Raw genomic sequence first — 18,127 nt, forward strand, 5'->3', positions numbered from 1 at the left:
CGCCCACCCACCCTCACACGAAAGAAAAAAAAATCTTAGTTTTGTGGTATATTTTTATAGCTTTGCGAACAGCAAAAACAATTATACCTCATTCCAGGGAAGGTCTACTCTATGAAAATTAGTTTCTCTAGCATTGGATATTCTTTACATCATTTCTGATATGTAAATATAACAATACTAATAGACTCCTAACAAACATTGGATCCAATGTAAATGCACTAACATGACTAAAACTTAATCCCTGTGAAATGGTATTGTAGGTTTGTATGCAATCCAAGTGATGTAGGTCTCTCACTGCAGCTTCCATGTGCTATGTCTGGATGTGATTTTATTACTCTGCAAAAGGATATAGAAATTTGCTGCTTCTAGTAATTGCCTCTGTTACTATGTAACTTGTTCTTTCTCTACTTCCGCTCCTACAAATATAGGTATAGAGTTGAGAGACAAATTATTTGCATCTGAGGTCAGTTTCCAGGGAGGATCCAGTGGTTCCTCACCAGGTTCATCCGAACCCGGCATTTTCAACACTGAACAAACTTTTATTGGAAAATCCACAAAAATTTCAACAAATATTAAATTTGAAACCATGATTTCGAAAATATAATGAGTTAAGTGCTAAGAACTTTGAAGGTTGAACCTATCAAGTTTAGATCTTGAAACCTATCCTCTCCTTTTATCTTTTTGTCCCTTTTGTGTATCAGGATAGGTTATTGTGATTCTCTAGTGATCAAATGCCCCAATAGACGATCAAAAGGACAAAGTCTCTAGTATCCAATACTTTGCTAAGCAGCATATCCTTGGTGCATCTTATACTCATTTATGGAAGTGTGGTTTTTGCTATATTGCCAGTCACTGTTCTTCTTGCGTTTTGGCACATCTAATTTTCTGATGTCTAATGATTTCAGCTGAAGTTTTTTGATCAGGTGGAACTTCTTTTCATTCCTTTTTTTTTTTGATTTTTGACTTCAGTTGCATACAAATTATCCAAAAAGAAGACGGAAGACACATTCAAATTGCTGCATACTATTCTCTATGGGCGGCGTGGAAAGGTGATGTCCTGACTTGTAGTTCTTTTCTTTGTCTGATCTGTCTCGGAATTGTATTTTTAATCTTGCTCTTGGTCTGCCCATTTTATAACTAGTGATGTCCATTGAGTTCTCTTCTTGACAATGGATAGGTTTCTTTAGTAGAGCTATTAACTTTTCTCTCATGAGTACATTAAAGAAAGCCTAGGAAAGCTACACGTTTTTCTGTGCTATAGTAATCAATACTTTAAAACTTCTCTAGTTTCTTTTCTAGTTCCATATTCTATAAGTGAACTTGCTCTTTTTTTAATAATCAACAAAAAGAAGAAGAAGAAGAAGAAGAAGAAGAAAGACCTTACTTGTTTCTAAACACTGAACACTGTTATTCGCTGATATGTGATATTGTAGCTTTGTTATTTGCAATAAATAAAAGAAAAATAATGCTATGGTCATCTTATGTTTCTGTGTCTTCCAAGATGAATGATAAAATTATCTTACTTTGATTTTCAAGAGTTGGCATAATCATTATTCATACAATATCTTGTTTGATAGTTCCATAAATGTAGACCAGTCCGGATAGTATTAGTTGTGGAAAGGCTTAAATATTGGAAATATTTATCAACATGGCTTGAACCTGAAGATTCCATAGGATCACATAGTCTCGAAATATATTTAGAGACTTACTGCTTATATCTGTGAATATTTGTTGGTCTTATAAACCTGTGTTGTTACATTTTATATACTGGAGAAGTCGACGGGGAAGAGAGAAATGAATGAATGTTCTTTTGGGAAAACGTATAATAATAATCCTACCAAGTTGAAAGCCAAAGGTGAGACTCCTAGTTGGACGAAGAAAAATGAAAAGAAAACTTCATAAGAATCTTTAATGTGTTTGGAACTTAGGAATGTGTGGACATTGTGCACAGTGCAGAACTGGAGTTCCACTTGTTCATGATGACACTATGTCCTTTCAGAAAGTAGAATCCTGAAGTTGAACTTGAAAGTCTACTCTTTATGACTCATCCTGTATCATGTGATAGACTAAAAGTTTTGGTTTCGCTTGATATTAATTATTTTACAAGAACTCATTTTTCTTCTTCCCTCATCTTTCACCTTGAAAGGAGGATAGAATCAGTATATGAAATTACTAAGGTGAAGTTATGAACATTTCACCTTTTATCTTGAGGAAATTACCCGTCGGTGGGAGGTAACAGGTCCCAAGTGGAATTAGTTGAGGTGCCGGAAAGTTGACCCGGACACCATAGTTATAAATAATAATGTTGGTGGTTACTCCTAAAAGTATTTTGTATTTTGTTTTAGCCATACTGTAATTTACCTTATATCACAACTCAAAAGCAGTGACAACTGAAGAGATACAAATAATTTTGAGATCTTTTGCAACCTAAATCCATTAGGAAACTTGTACTTATTAAAGAAAAAAGAAAATGCTTTATAACTATATCTAGTTTCTAAAGAGTCACATCTGCAACCTAAGTGCCATATCATTTCTTTTCAGCTGACACTGAGGTACTTTTTTCCAGCATCAGTTAAAACTTTCTGATATCTGCAATTTATTACCTGCAAGAATAAGTCTTAGAAATATTTACCATAGTGTGCTTGTCTGTGTTCGATTGTACGTTTTGTTAAACATGATATCTTTTCTTCTTGCAAATATGATGATTTGAAGCATTTAGCATGATTTTTCTTACGTGTTACTTGATCACCACATATGGAATTAGTCAGCAGCTCATTCCACTGGGTTGATTCACTTCTAATCTTGCTTCCCTAGTTTCATCCTTTTGTTTATTTTGCTCATAGTTCTTGTCCTTCTCAGGCAGCCCAGATCAAGAGCAATATTTCACGGTTTTCTGGCTTTGTCTGGCATGAAAATGAGGTAAATGACATCTCATGTTGTGGAAGGATGCATATATGAGCAAACAACTATTCCGTTCCCCTTTTGCGTGGGATGGTCATCTGGGGAGAAGCTTAAACCTTCTCTTTGTTTGCTCACAATGGTTGTATATGTATCTCATTCATTGTTACTCAGAAAATTGCATCTCATTCATTATTTTATGATTGAGCTTCTAGAAATTCTTAAGGTTAGGTCATTGTAATGTTGCAGGAAAAGCAAAAGATGAAAGTAAAAGAAAAGTTTGACAAGTATATTAAAGAGAAGCTGTTGGAATTCTGTGATGTACTGGATATACCTGTTACCAAAGCTACTTCCAGAAAGGTGTGTTCACATGTTTTAGCTGCATGCTAGGCATTTATATTTCACTAAGTAGTTCTTTTCTCACTCAAGTGCAATTTATCTTATGAGAATTACATATTTAGGCCGAACAGGAAGAATATATTTTTCCTTTTGAATAGTTTAACTGAGAAAATTGCTTTCATCCTCAACTTGTCACTTCATATTATGTGAAGATTGCATCTTGTATACTATCTTCCTCCCAAGCGTCTTAACTAATTAGGAGATTTGTATGATCAGGAAGACATGGTGGTAAAGTTGATGGACTTTCTGGAAGCTCCTCATGCCACAACTACTGAGTTGCTTGCCGAGAAGGACCAGGTGGGTGACTTCTAACTGTGATAAAAGTATGTCACTTGTTCTGTTAGTTTATAGTATGCTGACACATCCCCGGTCAAATGAATAGTCAAGCAGAGGAAAGAAGCGGAGAAGAGAGAGCAAAAAAAGTCCCTCATCGGCATCCGCTAGCTCGAAAGGATCAACCAAGGTAATTTTCTCCTCTTAACATCTATTTAAGTTCTAGTAGTGAAATAATACCAACTGAAATATGGTTTTCCATTTGCAACCGGATACTTGTATCCTGTAGTCTTAACTCTTAATATTCACGAACAAAATTTGATAAAATTAATCAAAATTCATTGCACAATTTTTTTATTTTTTATTTTTGGTTTTACCTTTTCCCGTCTTGATTTTATGAATCCACATTCTAAGATCTCAGAGGGTTAGTATCACCATGACTTTAACAGTGTAGAAGTTGCTAAAGTTCTTGCAATTTATTCTTGCTGCTTTGAAGTGGCTTTGTCTTGGAAGTGTTCGACTGCTAATCTGATCTTTATAGAGTGAGATCTTTTTACATTAATGAAAAAGAAGAGAAAAAGTGTATCTTACAATAAGCTGAAATTTTGGGGTCTGGATTAATACTACATATGGTTTAAGAATATTCATCATGTTTATTACCATATGCTGTTTTCGAATTAGAATAAGAAAAAGAAAGGGCGGAGCTGTGCTTTTACATTAATATTTTATTTGGGGGGGTTTGGTTTTCTTTTTAACTATACAGAGTGGAAAGAAGGCCGAAACTGCACAAAAGGCTGAAAAGAAGAAGAAAGTGCAAGAGTCAGAAGATGAATCTGAGCAAGAAGAAGATGTCCATGAGGAATCTGAAGAGGAAAAGACTAATGGTGTTCCTCAGAGATCTGATGATGAGAAGTCAGATCAGGCTGAAAGTGAGAAGGAGAGTGAATCTGAAGATGAGCCTGAGCCTGAGCCAGAGCAAGAGCCTGAGCCGGAGCCGGAGCCAGAGCCAGAGCCGGAGCCTAAGGAGGACAAGAAAAAGCATAAGCAGAGTTCAAGTAAATCTTCAACAAAGAAAGAACCTGCTGTGAAAGCTAAGACCAAGAAACCTGCAGTCTCTAAAGTACCAAGTCCTCCCAAAAAGACCCCTTCAAAATCATCAAAGAGCTCAAAGCATATTGCTAACGATGATGCAACTCCCAAAGCATCTTCAAAGAAGAAAAAAACTGAAGTCGTTAAAGAAAAATCTTCAACGCCAAAGAAGTCTACTCCCAGAGAAAATACTGGTGAGGATCGCTATATATGCCCATTGGTGGATTGTTATGAGGTGTTCAAACATGGTTGATTTTGTACTGATAATTAGCAAAGGTGTTTCTCAAAGAGCTTTGTGTTTGTGCAGGGAAAAAGATTGTAAAGGGAAAGGACAAGAGCAAGGAGGATAAACTGAGACCAAGTGATGATGAACTTAGAAATGCAATTTGTGAAATTCTGAAAGAAGTAGACTTCAATACGGTTAGCATTGAACTCCAATTCATCCCATCTTGCAATTCCCTTGTATGATTGTTCTGTGGAGACGCATACATTTACTTTTTTGTATTCCTTTTTGCCATGATGCTCTAACCCATTGCATATTTGAGTGATCCAGAGTGGTAATATTCATTCTCAAATTTTGCATTCCGGGATTCCTAACATCGTGTCTGTTTTGTGCTTGTAGGCTACCTTTACTGACATTCTGAAGCAACTTGGTGAGTGTTCTTATTTTGTCTTTTCTTTTTGCAATTCTTTAGGTGTACTTGGTAAAAAGAAGCTAGGTCTTATTGATTATTGTGTTAGTTCAAATTATATTTTGAGAAACGTAATGTATGTCCTCCATGAGGCGAATAGCAAGATATGTAGATTTCAGATGGCCTCTGTCCTTGTTTCTAAGCAATGCATGACACCTTTTTTCTTCTGCAGCCAAGCGGTTTGATACCGATCTCATGCCCAGAAAATCGTCTATAAAGATTATGATCCAGGATGAGCTTACTAAACTAGCTGACGAGGAAGATGATGAGGAAGATGAAGGTGAGGCCTTGAAGGATGCTAAAAAGCCTTCTAGCAAAGGTGTGAAAGCCTGAAAATATGAGTAGAATGTAATCACAGGAAATGTAGCCTACACTGTCCGTCTCAATAACCGATCTCTTCCTCATGAATTTGTGCCTCCAGGTGCTCATTACGAGTTCAACCAGCTGTAATCTATTGTTAATGTATCGTTTTATGATTATTACTTTGACTAGGATATCGTAGAATTATAAATGCAAGATTACTGCTTGTATAAACACATTTGTAGTTTTTGTTTCTGTCAACTTATTTAGCTGCCCTGGATCATGGATTACAAGTACAAATACTGTAGTCAAAATCAACATCCATTTGTGACCATGTATGGCTGTTTTCTTATTTATTTGTGGGCTGGAATTTTCCAAGGCTAACTAGTGTTGGAACTTGGAACCATCTTTGTTAGTGAATCAGCTATTAGCTAGTGCTTTGTTGTGACCATTGCACGGTGATGTTTGCATTCTTGGATATTAGGATTTGAAAATGTTCAAATGCAGGTGGAAACGGAATCGTTTCACAATGTCGAACGTGCTTTGTGAGTTTTTGCACTTGCTCGTGCTGTGGAAACTTTGTTTGCCTTCAAAGCATTGGTCGAGTTGTAATTGCGTGGTGTGATGGTTGTGTTATTGCAGATGTTATCAGTTTTGAATCCTCCCATAGACAAGGTTTGTTTAGGTATGGATAGTTGCGTATGGTTTGAAACTCTTGAAGAAGTGATAATATATGACAATGTAAATCGTTTGTTACACTAAAAAAGGTTTATTCAAACATCAACTATTAGAGAAACAATGATGTAATAGACACTTACAATCCATTAAAACTACCATTGTTTACACCCACATTGTAATGTACACACATGTTTACCAATTTACATCTCTGTAGAATACAAACTACAAAGTCTGTTCCTGTCTTTCAGTATCCATACTTGAACCTGTTGACAGCTGAAACATCGCGTGCTGATACATCTTTGTAGTCCCCGGATGTCACAGTTTCACCTTTGCCTCCCAACATCAGGAAACCGCGACCCTCCTGTACCAACCCCTGCAGTATTCTCCCCCGTATGATGATTGTATACACCGGTACCATACCCGTGTCCTTGATGGTGTTGACTCCCCATCATCATCATGCCATGGTAGTCCTCAACATAACCCACTGATCCACTATGATCCTTCTCTCCAGAGACACCACTTTTTTGCCCTTCCAAATCCCTAAACCTCTGCAAATAAATCTTGAGTGGCTCAATGTATTCTTCAAAACCAAGAGTTGTCATTGCCCACAACAAATCATCACCATTGATTGTCTTTCTCTTCTCTCTCTGACACTTATCTGATGCCTCCCCTGTGATAAAACTTATGAATTCAGAAACACATTCTTGAACTACCTCCTTAGCATCTTTCGAGATTTTCGCGTTAGCTGGTAATGCTTTCTTCATGATTCTGCTTACATTTGCTATGGGAAGGAACCTGTCTTGTTCTCTTAGGGAACTCTCAATGTTACTGTTCTCTCTGTGTCCTCCTGATTCATTATCCGAATCCGCCATCGAAATCTCCTAAATTCTGTTCCTTATATCTTGCTGATCAAATACAGAAGTGAAAATTACCTGTCGAAAGGGAAAAAAAGGACTCAAACTTTATCATTATTCTTGGCAAAGTTTGGATCTTTTCTAAAAAAAAAAAAACAAACATACTCAACGTAATTCCACAAATAGAGTTTGACAAAGGATAGTGTGCGTACACAGTCTTAAATACCTCTATCTGGTTAAAGATAGAAAGACTGTTTTCGATATATCCTTATACTTTATAGAGAACTACAAGAACAACAACTTACCCGGAGTAATCTCACAAGTGGATTTGGAGAGTGTACTATATGCACAACTTTATTTTCATAAATGTAATTCCACGAGTAAAGTCTGAAGACACTGATGTATACGCAGTCTTGTATTTGCCTATGATAGCACACAAGCTTTAAGAACAAGAAAATGGAGAAAATTTTTATACTTTTATTTTATGAAACTAATAACAAACACAATATGTTAGGGAGAAAAATGTTGAAGCACTGAATTTTTAGAATAGGATAAGATAGAATATAATAGGGGGTGTTGGTGTTAAAAAATGGCATGGGGTTGAATACGTGGAAGTGTATGATTGGTTGTTGGTTTAGCCGAAAGATCAGGGACGTCGGCATCTTATATGGGGTATGGTCGGTCAGGATAGGATATTTTTATCGTTGCTTACGTGGACCACTATTTTTTTTTTTAGAAAAATATTTTTGGTACATCCATAATATATAGAAAAAAAAAAACTTTTTTAGATGTTTAATGTGTAAAATAAAGATCTTTTTGTAAAGATGACAAAGAACTAAAAATAAAGACCTATGCAACCAAGTCTTTTTTTTTTTTTGTATAGATTTGAAATATTGAGAAAAAGTGATTTTCTTATTAGTATAAGTTTGAACGCTTGGTCATAAATTGTAATCAAAGGTATACATAACTACCAAAATAATCCCTCACTCAACATAAATTGTAATAGTTCGGTGTAGCCCGGTGATTTGAGCTTGAGATTTGTCTTCTGGGTCGAACTCGTCGCACCAGTTGTACAGATTACCTCTACTATGTGTTTTGCGAGCTACTGTATAAGAGCGATGGTTTACCCCTATCGCACGAGTTTTTCTTGTCATAAAAAAAGAACGCTAAATCGAGAATCATAGACCCAAAGAAAATTCCTTTGAAATAACAAAGGGGACAAAAAATGAAGTACACTACTCTACAGCAACTAGATACCCTACGTATTCTCACAAGGGTATTGGCAAAAGACCCTCGATGCAAGCAAAACATATGAAAAATCAAAAGGGTATTGGCAAAAGACCCTCGATGCAAGCAAAACATATGAAAAATCAAGTATGAAAAACAATTACAGTAGTGAAGAACTCATACCGAAAACAATGAAGAATTAAATGTGTAACTTGAGCGCTATGCACATAGCGCCATCTAATGCAAATATGAAAAACAATGTTCTCTCAACTTAGCAGAGAACAGAGACCCAAACATACACAAAATGCAAACAAAGAAGACAAATGTAAAGAGTTCATTTAGAATGACAGGAACTATTTTCTTGTTAGTATTCCATGTACACTTTTCAAAAACTTGTAACAAGAAAATTCTATGTACACTTGCAGAAGGAAGAATTAGCGCTAAACAACAACATATGCCCAACTAAAAAACTGGGTCAAAAACAAAGAAAAAACGATGATACAAAGAGAAAAACAATTAGTACAACAAACGCCAGAGCAAGGGAGCAGATCGGCGCCAACCTGTGGGTCAAATCCTCCTAACACATTACATCAAATAGCAAATGTCTATGATAATTTATAACTAGGCTTACAATAAAGTCACAAGTCACCAGAAAGGATTATTCAGGTCACATTCAACAAAAACATAAATTCAAAAACTGAGATAAAAGGTTCCACTAGCAATTCAATCTTCACTGAGAGGTAAAACCATATAATATAACATTCTTCCTCAGGCAGAAGCTTCAAGGAGTTCCCTTCCATACTTCTTCACACAGCTTGCTCTACGTCCTCCATGCTATAATCACAAGAAACCAAACAAAATTTGTAATAACACCTTGCAGAAAAAAGAATAATCAAACATTGGAACTACAGTCAGTCAGTCTCATGGTAAAGATCAAAATTCACAAGTCTAAATAAGCACACAACTATTCCTCCTTGCCAAGTAAGTCCGGATCAGCTATATGTATCCTTCTTACTAATCATGTTTCTCAAATTAAACTCATCTCATTCCAACATTGGTCCAAGAAAAAAAACTGCTCCTTTCGATTTCCCAATTTCATCCCAAGAATAATGCCATACTTGCAAATATTTTTCTTTAAACTTCTAACCTTACACTTGATGATATGATTTCTTTTATTGTTCTTTATGAGATCATTTATAACCAAATAAATGTTTATGGTTTGTTTTAGACAATAAATAAAGTAAGCAGTAGTATCAGTGGCATCAAGAAGATGCATAATTACAAAAGAGAGAGATTGTTACCTCAATTAAAATGAGTCCTATGCTATGTATAAGGAGCTAACAAAATCCAAAAGTTTGACATCAGAGTCCACTGGGGACAAGCTCCAACTACATAAATTTTAAAGACATCTAACCTTAAGGGAGTACTTTGGAGTTGATATTTCAACAAAACATCTTCAATTTCACTCCTTCCAAACACATCATAGATTTTTCCAAGAGAATCCAACTGATGTAGGCATCCTTGATACTTTCAGGCATAACTAAGTTTAGTCCAAAAAGTCTATCATCCATTCTAAAACTTCGCACAGTCAAACACAACCACATATATTGGTACGGAAGGAGTATTAAATTGGAACACTACTTCTGCTAAAATTACTAAAAAATCTCAAGCTTATGCTGGAAATGCAGCACTTCCTATTAAGAACCCCACCAAGAAGAACCTGAGAGAAATGTTAATTATAGCCCTCCACAACAAAGGAGTACCAGGAAGTCAGTCTATTAGGATTCATGATTAGTTAACAAAATAAAATATGAAATTTGAAAACCTTGCAGGGTTTTCAAAATGCCATGTTTTTTTTCAAAATTTCCCAAATAACAAATTAGACATAAATCAGTTTGAAGGATATAACAACAAAGTGCAAAGACAACGAAGACTGATGGTTCACAAAAGATATATATGCTGTTCGCTTACAGAATTGAATGAGCAACTTCATGCACTCCCCAAGGATTTCCTATGGCTTTTATAGTATCAGTCACTTTCTTATGAAGTTAAATTCTACATGAAGCATATGTTTGGCCATGAATATTTATACTTTTTTCCCAGAGTTGAATTCTGGAAATTATGTTAGCCATAAAGCTCCGGAATGCAACTTACTTCCAAAAAAAGTCAAAATTTGAAAACACCAAATTCACAAACAACTCCAATTGGTATTCATGGCCAAACACAACTCCAATTCCCAAATACCATTTTTCACTTTGAAAGCAAATACTGCCTTTATTCAAAATCACAAGTTTCATGGTCCAACGGGTCCTAATAATCATCTTTTTTTTTCAGCAGCTCTACCCTACAAAGGTCGGGGTACGATTTACGTACATCCTATCCTTCACAAACCCCACTTGTGGAATGGCATGTTGTTGTTGTTATAATTTTTTTAATAAGATAGCAGTGTATTCTTCAGTACCAAGATGGTACTGGCAGTCAAATATTTACAAAACATAAAACATATTCTAGATTACAAGAGTCAAAAAAAAAAAATCTACAACTGATTCAGCATCCTCTATATAGTTCTCTTTACACCGGGATTCAGAAAACAAAAAACGCCTCAGCTTTAGCATATAGAATTACACAGCAAGTCATAAAGAACGCTTTCCATGAATGACCAGCATCAAACAGTGAAAACTTTGGTTACATTAAGTTCCACATAAATAAAAGTAGTCCCCTCCCAACTAGCACATCATGCTTGAGAAAGCCCTTCAGACAAAGAACATCCTCCTAAACAGAGAAATAGCAAATACAGGTAGTATTCATTACCAAAAGCAACTAATTCAATGTAAGAGGAGCTGTGAACTTACTTCTTAGTGCTGAGAGACCAGTGCTCCTTAAACAGGAAAAGAGCATAAACATGTATGCAACAGAACATTTCAGAGAGCAACTGTTTGATGAACGCAGGAAGTAAAGGAAGCCTCCCAGTAGAAAGCCTGGATACACATGGTAAACCCTCAGTAGATTAGCTACTAATCGATCTCATTGTGAAGTACCCTTGAAAATAAGCAGCCAAGGCCACAGATCACTCGGAAGTTATACGCCGCCTCTTTCCATAATCAGCATCCCTTGATCTTGACCGATGGTCTTCTTCATGTGATAATCGTGATTTGCTGTGTCCTCTTGATGATCTTCCTCTGTCTTCATCATCATATTCTTGCTCACGGTCCTTGTACCTGTGATGATCAGCATATCTATCTCTATCATCCCTATGACGATCACGATCTCGATCCCTCTCGCGATCACGTCCTCGTTCTCTAGGACGTTCATGATCCCGGTCCCTCTCTCTGTCTCGTGCGACATCTCTATCATCGCGGTATCTTTTCTCTGGCCAATCCTGGTCGTGGCCCCGATCCTTTTCACGAGCCATGTCTCTATCATAGGATGGTTCTCTGCCTTCTCTATGTTTTCTATCAGTAGAACCAGACCAATCACGCTCTGATCCTCTATCTTTCTCTTTCACATTATTTGGCCAAGCCCCTCTATCGTGAGTTGTTTCTCCATACTGATGATCAGACCCAGCTTCTTCTGCATAACTTGACTCTCCTGCTCTACCACCATGCTCGTCACCAGCCCATCCACCCGCATTAGGTTCTGACCACATCCCCATGTTAGGCCCCTCCATACCAGCGCCTGGCATCATTCCCATACCATTCATTGGCATTCCTCTACCAAAGAATGCAGGATTTACATGCGGAGCTACTCCAGGCATCCCAACTCCTCCAACAGGTGGAAAAGATGACAACATACCAGGAAATGGTGGAGCTGGACCACCAGGAAATCCTCCATAACCACCCATTCTCCCCATAGGCCCTCCAAAAGCAGGATCAAAGCCTTGACCCATCATTGTTTGAGGATGCATAATAGGAGGTGCACCACCCATACCTTGTCCAAATCCACCTCCACCGTTACCCATCATACCCCTACCTGCAATCCCACCAGGCCTGTTTCTCATAGGACCTACAGGCCCCCGATTTCCCATAGCTTGAGGACCCCCTCTACCCCAACTTCCTCTACCATAACCCCCCCTGTTGCCATCCCCACCACCACCACCGCCGCCTTGATAATTGCCACCAGTAGGAGTGTTGTTATTTCCAATTTTACCAGCAGCTTCACCAGGCCCCCGCCTTGCTTGGGGAACAGCAGTTTGAGCCACCTGCTGATTTCGATTCACCTGAGCCTCACCCATCCTCTTCACATTATACGGTGATGATGCATAAGCGACCACACATGGTCGCCCATTGAACATATGTCCATTCATACTTTCCTTGCAAGCTGTGGCAGCTGAGGAATCATGAAACTCAACCTGGCAATATCCTTTAGACTTCCCACTAGCTTTTTCTTCAAAAAATTTCACCTCCTTCACGTGTCCATACTTGCTCAACTCAGCTTCCAGCTCGGCATCTGTGGTCCACCAATGCAGATCACCAACAAACAGAATTGTCGCACCACCGCCACCACTACTTCCTCCTCCACCACTAGCGACCCCAACTCCAGCAACAATATTACCCGCCCCGTTCATATTAACCCCTCCTTGCCTTATCAAATTATCATTCCCCATATTTCCAACATTACCCAAATTTCCAGTAGCTACTGCAACACCACCACCATGAGGCTGTTGAGCCATCACCTGATTTGGAACATTACTATTCACCATCCGCTCTGCTAAATCACCCATCTTACTTGACGGATGACTTAACTCAACCCTAAACCCACTACCAGCAGAAGTCCCAGACACAGCTGGACCTACGGACGCTCTAGCAGCAATCCCAGACACTACATCCTCCTCTTTTACAGGATTCCTCTCCCCACCCACACCCTGAAAATCGTCACGCCCACTCTCATCCACCACTTGCGGTGCTGCCACCACCGGTGGTGGCGCCGGAAGGACAGGCTGCTCAGGCTTCCTCTCTACCTCCTCATTCCTAGATACTAAATCCTCATTCTTTCTAAAAGATTGAAGAAAATTCTCACCAACATTAACATCATTGTAGAGATCTTCGTAATCATCATCCTCTTCAACCATAAACCCATCATCAGCAACAGCAGAGATCGCTTCATTCCTGTGAAACTGCTCGATTGGCTCTCCACCAACTCCATCCCCACCTTCATTATCCTCCATGACCTAATCTAACAGGATTAGGGTTACGATTAGTTATCACAAGCTCAAATGAAGCTAAATTTTTCAAATTCTAACACTACTAGCTACGAAACGAAAAAAATACCAAAAAATTCAACAAAAAACAAAATCAAACAATCAACAAACAACAAATTGAAATTGAGGGAATAATCTTACCGGAGGTACAGCAAGTTGAATTTGTCGAGCAGAGTGAATTTTTTAGGGAGAAAAGGGAAGAAACCCTAATTCTCTGGAAAGTTTGAGTTGTGACAAGAAACTATGAGAAAGAGGGGTAAATATTTGCCTTATTTTTCCGTATTTTATATTTTTATAAGCGCGACGAATTGTAATTTGAGCTAGACCCGTAGACAGTAGGTAACGTTTTGATTCGATTTTAATTTATTAACTAGTAAACTTAGCCGCGCTATGCGCGGTATCTAAAAGTTTTCATTTTTATTAAATTTTTAAATTCAAATAGATTAGTTAATAAATTTTATCATTTAGCTTTGTAATTTCAACTCAATTCATGAATTAATTTTATCAAAAAATAATAACATGTACGGTCAAATACCTATACTTTTTTTGGTTGAATAGTACCTATTCTTTTTTGTTAGTTATAATATATAATTAAGAATTTATGACTTCATTATCCATTTGAATGAGTACTCAAAATTAAATATGGTTAACTTTGATGTTTTGTTAAAAATTTACAGTGAGATTTTTAGTCTTTTAAATTTTTTTCAAAAATATCAAAAGAATTAAAATAGTAATAAATTCAAAAACAGACTTAGAAATATCAAAATTATTCGTAATAGATAAAAAAGTACTTCAATATTTATATATTAAAATATAAAGTTCTCTATATATATTGATTCTTTGGAAGGAAATGGGTGATACATGATTTTAGTTCGGTAAAATAATTTTTAGTGATATAAAATTAACATAAAAATAATATATTATTGTTAAAATGCATAATAAAATAAGTAATAAATGAACAATTATAGATTAATGATAAAAGGTTTTATGTTAAGATTAAAAAAAAAACTTATATATCTACTAAAAACTTATAATTAGACTCTTAAATTTTTTCTAAATAAAGTAAACATAAAAAAACTTTTCACAAATAATATGAATATTTATAATTATTAACGATAAATAATATTTTCTTATAATTAAAGTATAGGAGAAAAAGTTAAGTAAATTTTTAGAATCATTATAATGGAGGATGAATGGTTAGTAATAAGTATATTTGAAATNTTTATTTAAAATTTAAAAATAACTTCATAATAATTTTGATTATCTCCCCCTGCTAAGCATATCTACAAATACATTTTAATGTTTTCAAGAATTGTTTTTGTCTTACTTTTAGTAATGATCTTGCTCTTATAATTTCATGCAAAAAAACATATCAATTATTCTCTTTTATATATCTTATTTTGTATCATTCTCATTAGAAGTAAAAATAATTACACAAAGCAGTCTTTGTCGATAGATTTTGCATTACAAGATTAAAGTAGAGGACAATTATGCTAAACATAAATATAATTGGTTAGAAATATTTTTTTTATGTGCTTTTAAGATGTCACAAATTTAAACATTAAATAATTTGAGGTTATGAAGGTATAAAGTTGGAAGTTATAGGTAATACTAATAAGTATTGATTAAGTATACAGGTTATGAAAGATGAAGAGGTGTGAGTTTATGATAAAAATTAAATTAAAAATAAATATATAAAAATAAGAGGAAAAAGGTAAAAGAAAATGTTACATATTTTTTTAATAAACAAAAATACGTTTAAGTAAAATCCTCCACCATTTTTATGATTTATTGTATTATATGACATATTTTTTTTACCTCATTTTAGAAATTTCAAATATTTAAAAGTCTCCAAATATGCTTCTAATAATAAACATTATTTTTCGTAATTACTATCATTTTGAACAATATATACTTTTTCTCTTATTTTATATTATAAGAGAGATATCTATTAAGAGAAAAATTAATTAAAAGCAAATTTAAAAAGGGACATAGAATTAAAAAGTTAATCAAAAGGAATATAAATTTTTTTGAAATTATCAAAAAAAAATGTAATCGTACGGATATTTTAAAATAAAATTAAAAAATATTTAATTTTTTGTTGATTAAATTCTCAAAATTGTGAAACATGTGGCCTATAAATAATTTCTATATATAAATAATATAATAAATAATGCAACGTTAAAATTATGTATTTTTATCATATCATTGTTATGTGATTGTGAGATACGAAATTATAAGAGGATATTTGATTCTTAGCTATATAATATTTGTATTTAATATTTAGTATTTTATTTACTTTATATTGAGATGTGATATATTACTTTTTTTATTACTTATATTTATTATATATTTGTATAACATTCTTATAGCTAGTGAGGAGGAAGATATTGTTAGACGAAATTAGAAATAAGATATATTGCCGTTTTTTCAATTAACTAATTAATTTGATAAGAAATCAATCAACTCTTATTGCATCGGAGGTTTAACCGGAGAACTATAAACATCCTTACAATAATACCAACAAACATACATAAAATAATTAACTAATCAAGCAAAAATATTTAAAATATTTAGTTATATATGATTTGAAGGGGAAAGAAAGATCACGTTCTCAACATAACATAATTATGATCATTACAATAATAACAACAAAAAGACATAAAATTATAGTTAACTAATCAAGCAAAAATATTTAAAATATTTAAGTTATATATGATTTGAAGAGGAAAGAAGGATCATGTTCCAACATAACATAATTCGATTCTTCAAATTTACAAAGTGAATAAAGACAATCAGTGTCGGTAGAAACTACAAGAATAAGAAAAAAAATCTCAAAAAACTACAAAGAGAAGCAAAAAAAAAACAAATTATATTTCTATAAAAGAATCATGATTTGTATGATCAACAATCCAACCTAATAATATCAAATATATATGTAATTACAATAGAACAAAAGTGATAATGATAATTAGACATGTCAAATCATTTTACCTCACAAAATCAAAATATGCAAAATATATAACATTTTTCATTATAGATCCCTCTCCTGCAAAAATCATATCAAAGAAGACAAAAAAAATTAACAAATCAAAGAAACAAAAAATGAAGAATAAGGAAAATAAAAATAAAATGACCATCATGCAATGTCTCAAAGTGGGTTTTTATAGGTGTAATATTTAGAAGTTATAATTTTTAAATTAAATATTTTGAAGGTTATGAATATGAAAGGTTAGGAGTTATATTATTAAATTAAAAGTTAGCTGTTATATATATTATTAAAAGGTAAGGAGGTGTAATGCTCATTAAGTTACTTATTAATAGTAATATATATATATACACATAATATTATTGTGTAAAAAGAAATAATCTAAAAAGCCCTATTTTTTTAAAAAAATATATATATATTTTTCTCAACATTGAGGCATGCCACATAGGCGGATTGAAGATCCTCATTTATATATATATATATTGATTTTTATTTTTAAACATGTTAAATTTATATATTTTTAATAAGTTTTATGTTTTTAGCTGTTCGATTTTTTATTTAATCAATAAAAAAATGTTTATAAAATAAATGTAGGAAAAATTACATGAATTAATATATTTTTAAAATTAATTACTGATTTTAGCAATACTTTTTATTTATTACCATTTATAGCAATATTGGGATAAATCTGTGATATGTATTATGCAATATATTTGAATTATAATTGTTTTTGAAATATATTGTGTTTATTTGGTAAAAAATGGTCACATTGTATTATAAGCGTATTAAAATGTATGATAAATGTATTATCCACCATTAAAACTTGTATTATATGTGAATAATAAATTGTTCTTTGTAATATGTATTAAGCTTGTATTATAAATGAATTAAAAGTGATCAAGTGAAAAAAATGTTATTGCTATAAATGGTAAATATTATTTTATTATAGCACATTTATGTAAGTTTCTCATAAATATATGACTTCACCAATAATTTGACGCGGCAAAACAGTAATGTAACTTTAGAGAAGTACTCATAAAATATAAATAACAATAGTAACATGAAAAGAATTATTCAAGGAAGACACAAATAAAAGAAATAGTGTGAATTCAAAGTCATTGTAAATGTGAATTGAGAAATTGAGGCAAATGAATAAGCAATAAGTCAATAGCATTATTTCGATCCAATTTTTGCACACCGTTAATATTAGGATTGTGTATCGATCGGTTCAGTTTTGAAGTTTATCAGTTTGACTTATCAATTATCAATTAGTAGACATGCTAAAGAGTTAAAGAACTATTAGTATATTGATTTATTGATTGTCGATTTTGTTAGTGATTATCATTATTGGTTTGGCTATTGATTTAACCGTTAAGATATGACACAAAAATGGATGATTGAAAATTACTCAGTAACATGATGACTAACAAAATAAATCATGCACATGAGTTGATAAATTGTGTCTTGTTCAAAAGTAACACTAACACTTTGTGGGATAATAGGAAGTTTGAGACTGTTAGAAATAAAAATA

General features: G+C 34.0%; 3 protein-coding genes across 6 annotated transcripts in view; 1 reads left to right on the forward strand and 2 right to left on the reverse strand.

Annotated features, from left to right (window-relative positions):
- The window catches only part of LOC107025799 (protein DEK), an 8,304-nt gene extending 2,247 nt beyond the window's left edge, over positions 1 to 6,057 (forward strand). The window contains exons 4-12 of the mRNA XM_015226537.2: positions 970 to 1,049; positions 2,860 to 2,919; positions 3,148 to 3,258; positions 3,514 to 3,594; positions 3,680 to 3,760; positions 4,334 to 4,853; positions 4,967 to 5,079; positions 5,282 to 5,312; positions 5,524 to 6,057. Coding sequence (XP_015082023.1) covers positions 970 to 1,049; positions 2,860 to 2,919; positions 3,148 to 3,258; positions 3,514 to 3,594; positions 3,680 to 3,760; positions 4,334 to 4,853; positions 4,967 to 5,079; positions 5,282 to 5,312; positions 5,524 to 5,684 — 1,238 coding nt within the window. The 3' untranslated portion in view covers positions 5,685 to 6,057. The remainder of the gene's footprint in view (positions 1 to 969; positions 1,050 to 2,859; positions 2,920 to 3,147; positions 3,259 to 3,513; positions 3,595 to 3,679; positions 3,761 to 4,333; positions 4,854 to 4,966; positions 5,080 to 5,281; positions 5,313 to 5,523) is intronic.
- Positions 6,058 to 6,400: 343 nt separating this feature from the next.
- LOC107025801 (nuclear transcription factor Y subunit B-3-like) lies at positions 6,401 to 7,745 on the reverse strand. The gene is made up of 2 exons (XM_015226538.2): positions 7,489 to 7,745; positions 6,401 to 7,261 (listed from the first exon to the last, which is right to left on the reverse strand). Exon 2 carries the CDS (start codon positions 7,199 to 7,201, stop codon positions 6,653 to 6,655), a length of 549 nt encoding a protein of 182 aa, XP_015082024.1. The 5' UTR covers positions 7,202 to 7,261; positions 7,489 to 7,745; the 3' UTR covers positions 6,401 to 6,652.
- A 1,009-nt stretch (positions 7,746 to 8,754) lies between these two features.
- LOC107025928 (cleavage and polyadenylation specificity factor subunit 6) lies at positions 8,755 to 13,900 on the reverse strand. 4 transcript variants are annotated; one of them, XR_003579213.1, is made up of 3 exons: positions 13,749 to 13,900; positions 11,263 to 13,577; positions 8,755 to 9,244 (listed from the first exon to the last, which is right to left on the reverse strand). XR_003579213.1 is itself a non-coding variant. In XM_027918232.1 (2 exons), exon 2 carries the CDS (start codon positions 13,572 to 13,574, stop codon positions 11,478 to 11,480), a length of 2,097 nt encoding a protein of 698 aa, XP_027774033.1. In that variant the 5' UTR covers positions 13,575 to 13,582; positions 13,749 to 13,888; the 3' UTR covers positions 10,807 to 11,477. The 4 variants fall into 4 exon arrangements, 1 of the variants encoding a protein (XP_027774033.1); XR_003579212.1 differs by having other exon boundaries at positions 11,263 to 13,582; positions 13,749 to 13,888; XR_003579214.1 differs by lacking the exon at positions 8,755 to 9,244 and adding an exon at positions 10,807 to 11,182 and having other exon boundaries at positions 11,263 to 13,582; positions 13,749 to 13,888.
- Positions 13,901 to 18,127: the final 4,227 nt, after the last annotated feature.

Source organism: Solanum pennellii, chromosome 7 (genome assembly GCF_001406875.1).
Source record: "Solanum pennellii chromosome 7, SPENNV200".
NCBI lineage: Eukaryota > Viridiplantae > Streptophyta > Magnoliopsida > Solanales > Solanaceae > Solanum > Solanum pennellii.